We start from the raw sequence: 12,500 nt of genomic DNA, 5'->3' as shown, positions 1-12,500 counted from the left end.
AGGGGACTTGGCTGGGGGAGCACCAGACCTTAAGGCGGATACATCCTTTGGAGAGAAGAAGGAGGTGAGAAAGGAATTTTTATAGAAATTTACAAACAGGGCTGAGATAAGCAAGGGGGAGCCAATGGTAAGCTGCTAAGACCTCCCCCTAGCACAAGTGTATTGGAACCTTCACTAGATTTAACATCATGCCCAATAATAAGTATTATGACAGTATAGACCTAGTTTTCTTGGGTCTTTACAAGTTAAAAGAAATTAGTTGTAATAAAAGCAAGCTCTTACATGGGAATTCATTATTTTAATCTATATTTACAGGATGGAACAGATAACATTGATGACGATCTGGGAAAGATCCTGCAGAAGATTGCTGTCAACACAAGCTTAGAGGAGTCTGGAACAGGTGGACGAGGGGAGTTGGGAGGAGAGGGAAAGCAGCGACAGCCGAGGCACCTTGTTTATGCGCAACACTTCCCTCTGCCTCAGGACGATGCCTACATGCATGAGATTAATCAGGTCGGTAAAGGGAGTTTTACTTGTTGTCAAATCCTTTTAAATATATGTGTGTATTTGTGTTTATACTGGTGTGTGTGTGTGTGTGTGTGTGTACGTGCGTGCGGGCGTGCGGGCAGGCGGGTGCGGGTACTAATGTGTGCTTGTTTGTGTGATAAGAGAGTTTCCATTTTTCCTCCCACATTTCCTGTACAATTGACCTGATAGGGATTGACAACACCCTCATATGAATATCTAAATTGCTCCACACAGAGATACGTGCTGCTGTATGGAGTAGGCAAAGCCAGAGATGAGGCGAGGGCTGCCATCAAAAAGCTTACCAAAGAGATCTGCAAGTTGTTTGGGAAAAAGTGTAGCATTGATATTGCAGAAGGTATTGTTTCAGTTTTGTTTTCTCTTGTTTTTCTTTCTCATTTCCTTGTTCTTTTTATGAATGTTAACATTTTATGACTGTATTTTGCATAATCAAATTGATTATATAGTAGATTATTCTTTATTCATATTGTTGCAAGCATTTTTAAATTTTAAATACCCCCTTTCCTAAGGTGGCAAGGTCAAGAAATCATCGAGAGGTGAATTCAGCTTCGAAAATATTATGAGCAGGTTTTGTGCACACTCCTACTTTGATCAACATCACATTACCAGTACAGTTGCAGCTCAGGTGAGTTTCATTTCTTTGTATGACTTTAATTTTATTATTGATTTTCTCTGCATGTAGTTTCTTCTCCCGATTTTCCTTTCTTCCTGCTCTTTTTTTTTTTAATGTTTGATTTACATCTTTACCATCAGTGTTGAATTTGTTGTTCTTATCTCATTTCTCTCATATTTGCCCAGAAATAATTCATGAAATTGATTATTCCTTTATTTATCACTGTTCACATCAGTGGGGAATGATAGATAGATGAAGTGAATAATCTTTCTTGTTCATCTGTTTTTATTTATTTTTTGAGATACACAAAATTATATGAATAATCCAAAATTTAGTTTATCTTTTTTTTTTTCCCCCACTTCAATTTCCCTTTTAAATTTTCATCACTCTTATCCTTTCCACTTCTTCATATAGGTCCTGGAAATGCTCTCAGGCTATGGTTCAGGGATGTCAAGCTACCTGCCAACACACGAGCACATCGCATTCCTGATGGACCTCATGGAAGTGGCGCTGAATGTTCATGGGCTTATTGAACTGTGTATTCAGGTGTGGCCCTGGGACTCCTCCAACTATGTTTTTTGTAGTCGTTTATTTCTGTGTGATTATTATGAACATCATTTGATTAATATTGAAGGTGTTATTACTTTTGCTGATTTCTGGAAAGGATTATAATGAGAATGATGTATTTATTATTCACACTTTCTTCAGTTGTTGCTGATGATGATGTATAATGATGAAGACCACATTGCCACATCTCAATTCATCACTTACTCTTATTCATTTCTTCATGAATATCATTTGTATCCTTATCTTCTAATAACTTACAATCTTTTCACATATTCAGATAATCAAAGAAGTCACAGAGATAGAAGCACAGTTGGTAGAAAGGGGCTGTCTGGCGGGATGGTACTGTCCTACCCTCCTCCTGTATGTGGTTGGTGTGCTCAGGAAGTATCACTGCTGTCTGCTAGGTATGTACTAGGCTGCTATGGGACTGCTACGTATATCATTACAGGTTAATGGGTCTGTTTGAGGGACTCCTTTCTTTGATTTTGAAATATTAAAGGGGTTATTTGTTTTTGTGATCTAATGGTAGTGTAAATAGTGAAAGAAAATGGATAGAGTGCAATGTCTTACTGATTGATCATTTGCTTGGTTATTCTTCATATTTGTTTACTTACTTTTCATCTTTTTGCTTGGGAGTGCAGTGTCCCAGGAGCAGACTTCAGCAGTGTTTGAAGGTCTATGTCGCCTTGTCAAGGGAAATCCAGCAGACTGCACCTCAGCAGAGCGTGTTGTCTTTGCCTATTTGTATGACCTTTATGCAAACTGCTCATTTTTAAAGGTAAGGAAGTATAACCTGTTGTTGGTAAAAAATTAGGATATGTAGCTGTTGACTATCAATGCAATAAATTGAGTTCTATATAAAAACAGTGATTTTAACCCAATGGTGCTTGGATGGCAAGAATACATGCCATGTTCACTGTTTTTTTATTTATTTATTGTTTGTACACACACACACACACAGGCTCCACAAATGCTTAATCACCTGGGAGTTAATTACTAGTCCAACCCAATCTTACCTATTTCCCTTTATCTAGATTTTTGAAAAGAATCTTTTTTATTTCTTGTTGCTCTTAATATTGTTAATGATATGATGATAATCATAATATCAATAATAATGATTTCAACATCAGTATTAATGCATTCATGGTGAGTCCTTCCAAGTGACAAGTACCATAATAACTTGGTGGTAGCTGTAGCAGCAAGTGCCCACTGCTGGGGCATTTGCTCAAAGTATCACTGTTGCAGTGTAGGTGGAGAATGCAAATGTTTTGCTATGGTCTATTTTCTGGCTTTCTTATTTGTTAGATGTCATTGTTGGATTAATAGTATTAAAAAATTAATAATAATAAAAAAAAAAGATAAAGATAAAAAAAAATCATGAAAACTCAAACAACCATGAGAGCAAGTGAAATCATGATGCATAACCATTGACTTCTTGTTGCCTTGCACCTGTAGAGCACCTGTGCAATATTTCATTATTAATGAATTACAATAAGATTACTGCTTAATGTCTTTACTTATGAAAGACAGTAAGTGACGTGCAGTTTTCCTTGTTTCCATTGACAGTCAAAGCACCATGAGCTTTTTGCCCCACTGTACCCCAAGATTAAGCAGTGCCTCTATGCTAGCATCACTCCTGCACAAGGTACTGATCCATGGTCACTCCAGTTCATGGATGAATACATTAAGAATCCAAAGTAAGTAGAAACAAGTCTTTTACCATTATATATGTCAATATTTTTTTTTTTTTTTTTTCTTAAGCCCTTGTGGGTGTGTTTTATTACCTTGTTTTATGTTTTAGGAAAAGATGATTGAAGCTTAGAATTTAATTTACAAATATCTGTGTATTTGTAATATACATATTCTGATTTAGAATTAACTTCCTTTTTGCTTACTCATGCTAGGTTAAAGGTAGACTCAAGCATATTTAAACAGCTAGCAGATCCAGCCAACCGGTACAGCTTCGTTTGCAATGCTATTATCGACGCTTGTTCACCTAACACGTCTAATGAGAAGCTCAACGACATGGCCATTTTGTGTGCAGAGTTAACTGCCTCCTGCACAGCCTTATCTGCAGAGTGGCTTGGTAAGTTCTCTTTAAGATTGACAGACTGGATTATTATGTGAATTAAAAAAAACACAATTCTTGTATTAACCCTTTAGATCTGGATGCTTCACTGCCTGCCCATGGCCCAAAATACAGGCATAAGGCTTACTTAAGTGGCCACTCTGCCGGTTGTGTGACTTGTAGGCCAGGCACACACAAATACTCGCGTGTGGTGACAAGACTCCATGCCTCCCCTTTGCAATGTTATTTTCTCTTTTTCTACATATGCATTTGTTTTTGTTTTTTTGCCATTTTCCAATGTCTATATTTGTCATTTTCTATGCCTTATTCAGATGGTAATCGTCTGTTTAACTTACACCATATCATCTCCCAAGGTAGTCCATAACTCAGTTGAATAATAATGATAATAAGTAACATTTTGTTATTTGTGTAATTTTAAAATTTTTAGTAATTTTCTATTTCTGTAATACAACCTGCACCACCACAGATCACAGTGATCAGGAATAGAAGCCTGAGCATGGAAATAACATCCTTCCTAGAACTCTTCCAGTCATGGCTCACGGATGATTCATTATGCACTTGTTTATTGATGGAAACAATGCAGTAGTCCTTTCCTAAATGCCACTGAGTCTAATCACCCTCCAAGAGCTTTGTGCACTTGTGGTGAGGCATTCCCATCACCCCAGCCTTCAGCTGAAATTCCTATGATGGGGAAGTTCCTGTCCCCCCAGCCCTCAGCCAGATTTTTGCATGGCATGTTCATGTCACCCACCCCACAAGCCAAACTATTTTAATGACAGGATGGTCGCATCATCCAGATCATAGGGGTTAAGATGATGATAGGAAAATTTTGAACTGTTTAGTGAATATATTATTTTCTTCTTACAATGTATTATGAAACAGATTTTTTGTTTTGTTATCCATATCTTGTATGATTTATACTTATAGTGTTGTTTCTGACGGTATTCAATCAGTCTCCATGCAAAACCCAGTACATACACATAACACAACAATCCCCAAATTCCAACAGGAGTGCTAAATGCACTGTGCTGCTCGTCGAAGGAGAGCCCGGGGTACATCGATGTACTAACGCAGGTGGGTCTCCGTGACCCCCTAGCTGCCCCAACCATCCACAGCTCACTTGCTGTCTTCACTGCTATCCTCATTGCACGACATTGCTTTACTCTTCCTGACTTCCTAAAGTGTGTTGTTCTGCCCTCCCTCATGGAGGCTTGGAATACAGGCAAGTACATAGAAAATAACAGATAAGGTAACAAAAAAGTAACGTGTATGTTTAGATTTTTTTTTTTTTTTTTTTTTTGATATCTCCATTATATTATTATTTTTTATGTAGGATTTATTCTCCTGAAAAAAGAAAAGAGTTTAGAGGGGGATGTCCCTGTGTCATAGTGGGTAATTAGCCTTTGAAGTAAGTAGTATGTAGTTGAGGGAGTGTGAATGTCAGCTTGGCCACTTAAGGAAAGATTTTGATTTCCCAGACTTAATTTATTATTATATAATTAGTTCATTAAACTTATATTTGTTTTGCATTCATTTGTTTAGTATTTAATTTTAAGTGTGGACTGTGATTATCTTGGTCAGTGGCACCCATACATCAGTTCATCTCCAAATTCCAATCTTACAACTTTCATATCATCCCATGTGAGGAGTCTTAGAATACAAAGGATGAACTTGTTAGGTGTCAAATACTCATTTTATGATTGATTCAAAATCTTCATTCTGCCTTTTATCCCAATTGTGAAGTATGGGACTTTGCCACTAATATTCTTTATATCCCATTATTCTGAAGCTGCATTTCTTGCTTTGCAACAATTAATTTAGTTTAGTTATGAAAAAATTTCAAAAGGCAAACTTACTAAGAGTCTGGGTGCATTAGTCACTGAGCACCACATGTCTCTCCTATCTAGCACATGAGGCAATCAGCACTTTGCCTACTTCATTGTTTAGAGAGACAGTCATTCTGCATTTCTTGGGTGTGATTAAATTTCTTTATGAAATTTGGGAGACAAAATAGTGTAAAGATGAGTGGCATCAGTCTTTTCTGATGTAATTTGGATGGTACTTTCATTTTCAGGCATGTAGATGTCATTAGTGCTGCATGTTCATGACACATTTGTTATGTTCATGACACATTTGTTATATTTTAAAGGCATAATTTAGATAGCTGAAAAAAAACTAAACTGCAACATTTTGCAAAAATATGCTGAAAATTGTGGTTGCAAGTTGTTTTTAAAACTTGACAGATTTTGAGCAACCACCCATATCTCAAAACTGGGTTTTAATAAGTTCAGCCCAAGTATTCAAGACTCTTGTTGTTATCCATATCCATAAGTCAGGAAATGAAAATTTGTGCCTGAGTATGCATCAGGAGCAGATCTTCTTGTTACCATGCAAAGAGAAATTGGTCTGGTGCACAGATTTTCTCCTTAGCAATTTGTAGAGAGGTTTCCTTATGTATGACCTGGGTATACCAAAAAATCAGTCTAATTATGATGAGGGTGAAGGGTAGAGGTAAGGAGGAGTAAGGAGTTCCTTTGATATGGCTGGAATATATAGCAACCTTGATATGACAAAGGTGATATACAGGGCATATATCAGTGAAAAAAAGCTGTAAGCTGACATGTGTGATGGTGTGACTGCTTCATGTGTGGAGGATGGAGATCGAGGCATAAATTTTAACCAGTTTCTTGTTTCAGTGTTTCTTTTCTTTTTTGTATGTTCTTGTAAACACTACAGATGCCCTGAATAAGCTTATCGCTGACAATAACCGCCCACCTCACACTGATATGGAATGGAGTGCTTATGGATGCAATACAAGAGATGACCTTGACAATATATTTAACTCTTTTGATGGAAGACATTTTAATATTTCGGGAACATTCCTTGGAGGTAGGTGGAGGGAAGCTGCTGAGGTGATTATTTTGTGTTTTCTCAAGTTTTTGCAATTCTTTGAAAACATTTTTAATGTTGTGCTTGGCGGAATTAGAGAATGACTGAAAGCAAAGCTGCCTACGAATGTCAGTGTCTCACCTGGTTTGTGTGGATTGGATTTTATAACACAGCATACTGTTCATCTGCCTTTTGACAAGGAAAGTATAACCTCAGACATAATCTAAACATCTGAACCAAACATATGAACATGTTACTTTTTGTTTTTTTTGTTCTACTATAATTTTTTTTTTCCCTAATGTCAAATAAGCGAGTCTGCATTACATCACATTATATTCAGTTGTAACATTTTCTGTCTGTACTTTTCATGTTTATTTTTTCTTTGTCTTTTTATGCTTTGCAGAGCTGGAACAGAGGCAGGGCCTACATTGCATATGTCTTATGTGATTTGTGTGGATTATTGCACCATATTTTTTATTTTTTAGTTTGTACACAATATCAATATTGATTTTTCTGACTACTCATACCATATTTTGATTTGTGGGTACTAGTGTACCAATGTCATACCATATTTCTTGAGTTTACGTACATCATATCAGTATTGATTTCTATGATTTGCTACACCATATTTTGATTTCTGTTTTTCACACCATGTATTTACACCAAACTTTTTTGATTTTTGTCTTTTGATTGAATGAGTGGCTCTCTTCTAATGGTGGGGTGATTTTAAATGTTGGATGATATGGCTGTTTATTTAAGACAAAATATGAAGTGTTTAATGATCAGTGTAGTTGTTTAGATAATTAGTTTCCAGTATGTGTAAAATAGGAATTCTCAAAAATTACATGAGAAGAAATAAGTGGTTACTCCATTATAGATAAGCCACAGAAGGGAACCACATTATGAATTGCATTATATTTGAACTTATAATTTGTACTTTAAGTTTTTTTTTTTTTTTCTCTCTCTCTCTCTCTCTCTCTCTCTCTCTCTCTCTCTCTCTCTCTCTCTCTTTCTCTTTCTCTTTCTCTTTCTCTTTCTCTCTCTCTCTCTCTCTCTCTCTCTCTCTCTCTCTCTCTCTCTCTCTCTCTCTCTCTCTCTCTCTCTCTCTCTCTCTCTCTTTCTCTCTCTCTCTCTCTCTCTCTCTCTTTCTCTCTCTTTCTCTCTCTTTCTCTCTCTCTCTCTCTCATTCTCTCTCTCTCTCTCTCTCTCTCTCTCTCTCTCTCTCTCTCTCTCTCTCTCTCTCTCTCTCTCTCTCTCTCTCTCTCTCTCTCTCTCTCTCTCTCTCACTTTCACTTTTCTTTCTTTTTATAGTTTATTGTTTTAGGTTGCACAGATAATTTCCCCCCCTCACTGATCCGCCAGCATAAAGTTACTTTACTCAAATAATGCCACAAGAATGCCAATACAGGAAACTTATATGAGAAATGTTCTGCATTACCCTCCATCATCCCCTTCTCCTCTTTTCTACAGGCGAGGGCAACCCTGATGCAGAACCTGGTGCTCGACTCACCTGCCACCTTCTCCTGAGAATCTTCAAGAGTGTTGACACGCCTCAGCCCTCGCAGTACTCTGCTGGTATGTCTTTGCATACTTCTCTCTCTGTGTGTGGGTGTGGGTGTGCGTGTGCGTGTGCGTGTGCGTGAGCGTGCGTGCGTGCGTGTGGGTGTGTGTGTGTGTACACTATTTTATATACAGTAGTTCCTGATTCCTATGTAATGTAACATCCATGGGTAAAAGATAAGTGATGTAGATAACTGCAGTTATGGAAGTGGATGTGGATATCCAGTCCATCTCTGATGATTTGTAACATGTCCACTTTTTACACAGGATCTTCTCAAAGTGTCACAGCTGGCATGTCACAACGCAGCATACGACTCAGCTGTGATAGGCATCTGCTAGCTGCTGCACACACTGCCATTACACTCAGCCCCGTTCTTGCAGTCCTGAAGGTTAGAATACTTCAAGAATTATTAGGTTTATTAGTGTATAATCAGTTATGTGAACTCTGGTACAAAAAAAAAACTGTTGGTTTAATTAAGGACATTGTTGGATTGAATATTTAGTATCAAATAGAAATCTCAGTTATTCATTGCCCAGTTATTTATCACCCTGCTATTTGTAATTTCACTTTCATCACGAACATTTTATCAATGTGTTGTTATTTGCATTTCACTATTTTGTCTTGAGAGTTCCAAAAATTTAATACACATATTTCTGCAGACACACAAAAACTGATAGCAAACAAAATAAATTAAGAAGTTACAATGTGAAATTGAATAAAAATTAAAGAATAATATGAATTTCAGAATGTAAACAGCTGTGCAAAAATTCAATGTTTGTTCATGCTGCTGAAGAGAACTAACAGTATATGTGAACAAATGTCCTTCAATGCCACAGATGCTCCTTTAATGGACCGCAGACCCACCCAAAACTATATTGACATGTGTTGACACTAGAAAGCATACATCAACAGTGCATTTAATTGTTGGCCTTGAGTTTTGGGTGAATTAAAAAAAAGATACTGATACATTAGAGAAAATACTCAGCTGTTCTGACTACATCCAGCAAGCTCTGGGTGGAGTGTCAGGAAAATTTATAGAAATAACACACTATGGGTAACTATAAATATAACATTCTGAGGGTGAAGTGAGCCCATCCTTCTCCTCGATAGATAAAGTGTCTATTAAGAAGGTGCACATAGACAAGTATAAGAAATTCAGAATCATTTAACATTCTAGTGTACCATAGAGGTGCTAGCAACTTCCTCCCACAAAAACTATCAAGAAGCATTACCATTCATTCTTTTCTTAAAAGGCATCTCTTTTCTATAACTTTTATTTGATAGAAATATATGTGTTACTCTTTTCAGTATTATGTAGAATATGCAGACTATATGCTTTAGCAAACTACTGGATATCATGATAACAGTCCACATTACACTCTTTATAATGCATTCCTATGGGATATTTTTTTGTCAGAATTTGTCAGATTGTTATTTATTGTATTTTTCTGGGTCATGTTAATGTGAATAATGGAGACCCTGTGAATATTACTTTTATACTATCGTAAAATAATTCTTTTGGTATAGAAATATAAGAAGGATGTACAGATAGTACAAAGGACTTATATACAATTCTTCAGTAATCAATAACCTGAACATATTTACAGTCATGCTTAATTTCCAGGCCATGCTGATTGTAAGTGATGTGCTGAGTGGTCAGAGCAAAAGCCAGGCATCCATTTCTGACATTCTGGGAACCTCTGACATAGGCAGTGGTTCTAATGACTCTGACATGATGGGGTAAGTAACATACATTCAGACATGTATTCTTGCATGAAGTAATAGACATTTTTTTTTTAGAAAAAAAAAAAAAAAATATGCACAGCAAACACTAAGGCGCATATTTTTATGGGGGCTTGGTCATTGTTGATATCAATAACTAGGTTTTTAAGGAAATGGGCTATTTCACTTGATATTAATCTAAAATCACTCAGGCATAAAAAAAATAAAAAAAAAATAATGATAATAATAATAATAATAATAATAATAATAATAATAATAATAATAATAATAATAATAATAATAATAATAATAATAATAATAATAATAATGTGAATTAACACATGTTACCATCACCCGTACATGGGCCAAACTTTTTTGTGACAAGATGTCTGTGTCACAAAGATCCAACAAATTGAAGTTTTGGCATACACAGGAAAGGGGTTTGATTTTCACACTGCATGGATAATTATTTTTTTTAAGTTGAAATAATTGGTTTGGTTTTGAATAGATTATCACAGCATAAAAATAAATTGATGGAATGGATAAAGGTATAAAAGAGTTTTTAGTATATAATATCATGAATTCATGATATACAACATTATTGTTTATGGACAGTGGAAATATACCAAAATAGACTTTGAATGAAAAGATAAACTCACTTCACATTTATTTATTATTTTTTTTATCATTATCTGTTTTTTCCCAAAAATGAATGCTCTCTTAATGAAACCATATTTGATATACAAAGCCCAATCCAACATGCAGTAGAGAAACTACATCAATGAATAAGCTTCTTCTCATAAGATGCATTGGTAATTAGAATTGACCCCACTAATGAAACTCTCTCTGACATTTACCAATAGGAAAGATGCAGACAAGGCTAGCCTAGCAGACTTCGCCCGTTATGCTCTCAGGCAGATCTGCTCACAGGAATGGGTCAGGGAACGTTGCCTCAAGATCCCAGAGGAGCTGTGTAGTCCAGAGAACCTCCTTGACAGCACACTCACCCCAAAGCAGGTATGGGGTTGTTATGGTTTTGTGTACCTGCATTCCCGAAATAAGTTTGGGGGGTGTAGTTTGGTGGCTTTTATAATATTTGTTAATTTTTTAGTTTTGCTCTCTGTCTCTCTGTGTGTGTGTGTGTGTGTGTGTGTGTGTGTGTGTGTGTGTGTGTGTGTGTGTGTGTGTGTGTGTGTGTGTGTGTGTGTGTGTGTGTGTGTGTGTGTGTGTGTGTGTGTGTGAGTGTGTGAGTGTGTGTGTGTGAGTGTGTGTGTGTGTGTGTGTGTGAGTGTGTGTATGTATGTATGTATGTATGTATGTATGTATGTATGTGTGTGTGTGTATGCATATACATTAACATAACTGATTTTCCAATACTATTGCAGGCTCAACGTCTCTTACATCACATTTGCCACCCAGACTCTCCTAATATGCACAATGACACATCCCAGGACCAGCGTACTTGTATCTCCAACATTTTACAGGTATGGTAAAATTACCTGGATTTTCATTGTTATGTGAAAAAGAGTTATGCAGTAAGCAAAATTTGAATTTTTAATGGCAGCTAAATTTTGTTTTCCTCTGTCTCTTTCTAAAGTTAGTAGGTTTGAATACTTACTAAGGAGAATGTTATATGATTTTTTTCTTTTTTTTTTATTTATTTGATTAAAAAAAAAAAAAATTTGCTGTGTGGCTTTCAGGACCTTGATGAGTGGACCTTGCGCATATCGTGGCTGGATTTGCACTTGATGTATGAGCAGCAGAAGTCCAACCCACAAGAACTGAATGCCTGGCTGGATAATGTTGCCCAGGCTGCCATCGAGGTGTTCCACTTGAACCACGACCAGAGTGGGTCCCCCATGTCTCACTCACTCTCTGTACTCAGGTCAGTGGGCCCTCTTTAGTGGCCTCCTCTACTTCTGATATGTGTTGATTGTGTTACTTAAGGGACCAATGAGAGGTGAATTACAAATACAGTCAGTAGTAAAGTTTATTGTAGAAGGTATCTTGGGTGATGTTGTGGTTCCTTGTGGTGGAAGTGGTAGAGAGGGATGTAGAAATAGTCATCATTACCCCTTGTGGAAATGGCATCTGTTCAAGCTCAGGGCCCACCAGAAGAGGTCAAGGATTAACCAAGGTTGCAGGAGGTTGCAATCAGTGCGTGTGAGAGGGAGACACTGGTCAATCCCATACATTAATGCCTAGTGCTGAGTGGATGGAAATAGTGATGAGTATTGGTTATAACATGGAGCATTAATCATGTGATCAAGTTGTGTGGGTCATTTGCATGGATCTGACCACATGGTTTTAGCATTATGCAATAATTGACATGATGTTGGATATTGCAAGATGCAAGAGGCCAAGTAGCTGATACCTTCCTTCTCTCCTTTTACTTTCTTTTTCACTTTTTTCAGTCCATTTTACTGTTTACTATTCTTGTTTTTGATATGTATTTAGGTCCCCTTACCCTTTCCTTTTCTTGATTCCCTCTTGTTTTGGAAACTGAAATGCAA

At 36.8% G+C, this 12,500-nt stretch overlaps 1 protein-coding gene across 8 annotated transcripts in view; it reads left to right on the top strand.

Moving 5' to 3' along the window:
* The window catches only part of LOC125044013 (mediator of RNA polymerase II transcription subunit 12-like protein), a 39,340-nt gene that overhangs the window by 9,621 nt on the left and 17,219 nt on the right, over nucleotides 1-12,500 (top strand). For 6 of the 8 annotated variants that reach the window (XM_047640437.1, XM_047640438.1, XM_047640440.1 and 3 more), the window contains exons 13-29: nucleotides 1-64; nucleotides 316-513; nucleotides 763-883; nucleotides 1,056-1,171; nucleotides 1,574-1,705; nucleotides 2,004-2,130; nucleotides 2,368-2,504; nucleotides 3,293-3,423; nucleotides 3,631-3,812; nucleotides 4,825-5,037; nucleotides 6,552-6,704; nucleotides 8,175-8,279; nucleotides 8,532-8,653; nucleotides 9,890-10,005; nucleotides 10,851-11,004; nucleotides 11,373-11,471; nucleotides 11,688-11,872. The exon at nucleotides 1-64 is cut by the window's left edge and continues 118 nt beyond it. In XM_047640437.1, the coding sequence (XP_047496393.1) occupies nucleotides 1-64; nucleotides 316-513; nucleotides 763-883; nucleotides 1,056-1,171; nucleotides 1,574-1,705; nucleotides 2,004-2,130; nucleotides 2,368-2,504; nucleotides 3,293-3,423; nucleotides 3,631-3,812; nucleotides 4,825-5,037; nucleotides 6,552-6,704; nucleotides 8,175-8,279; nucleotides 8,532-8,653; nucleotides 9,890-10,005; nucleotides 10,851-11,004; nucleotides 11,373-11,471; nucleotides 11,688-11,872 (2,355 nt within the window). The remainder of the gene's footprint in view (nucleotides 65-315; nucleotides 514-762; nucleotides 884-1,055; nucleotides 1,172-1,573; nucleotides 1,706-2,003; nucleotides 2,131-2,367; nucleotides 2,505-3,292; nucleotides 3,424-3,630; nucleotides 3,813-4,824; nucleotides 5,038-6,551; nucleotides 6,705-8,174; nucleotides 8,280-8,531; nucleotides 8,654-9,889; nucleotides 10,006-10,850; nucleotides 11,005-11,372; nucleotides 11,472-11,687; nucleotides 11,873-12,500) is intronic. The other 2 variants (XM_047640442.1, XM_047640441.1) reach the window with 1 other exon arrangement.

This window comes from Penaeus chinensis, chromosome 35 (genome assembly GCF_019202785.1).
Source record: "Penaeus chinensis breed Huanghai No. 1 chromosome 35, ASM1920278v2, whole genome shotgun sequence".
Taxonomy (NCBI): domain Eukaryota; kingdom Metazoa; phylum Arthropoda; class Malacostraca; order Decapoda; family Penaeidae; genus Penaeus; species Penaeus chinensis.
Note: the sequence above shows the minus strand (reverse complement) of the source record. Positions and strands in the feature narration are given on the sequence as shown.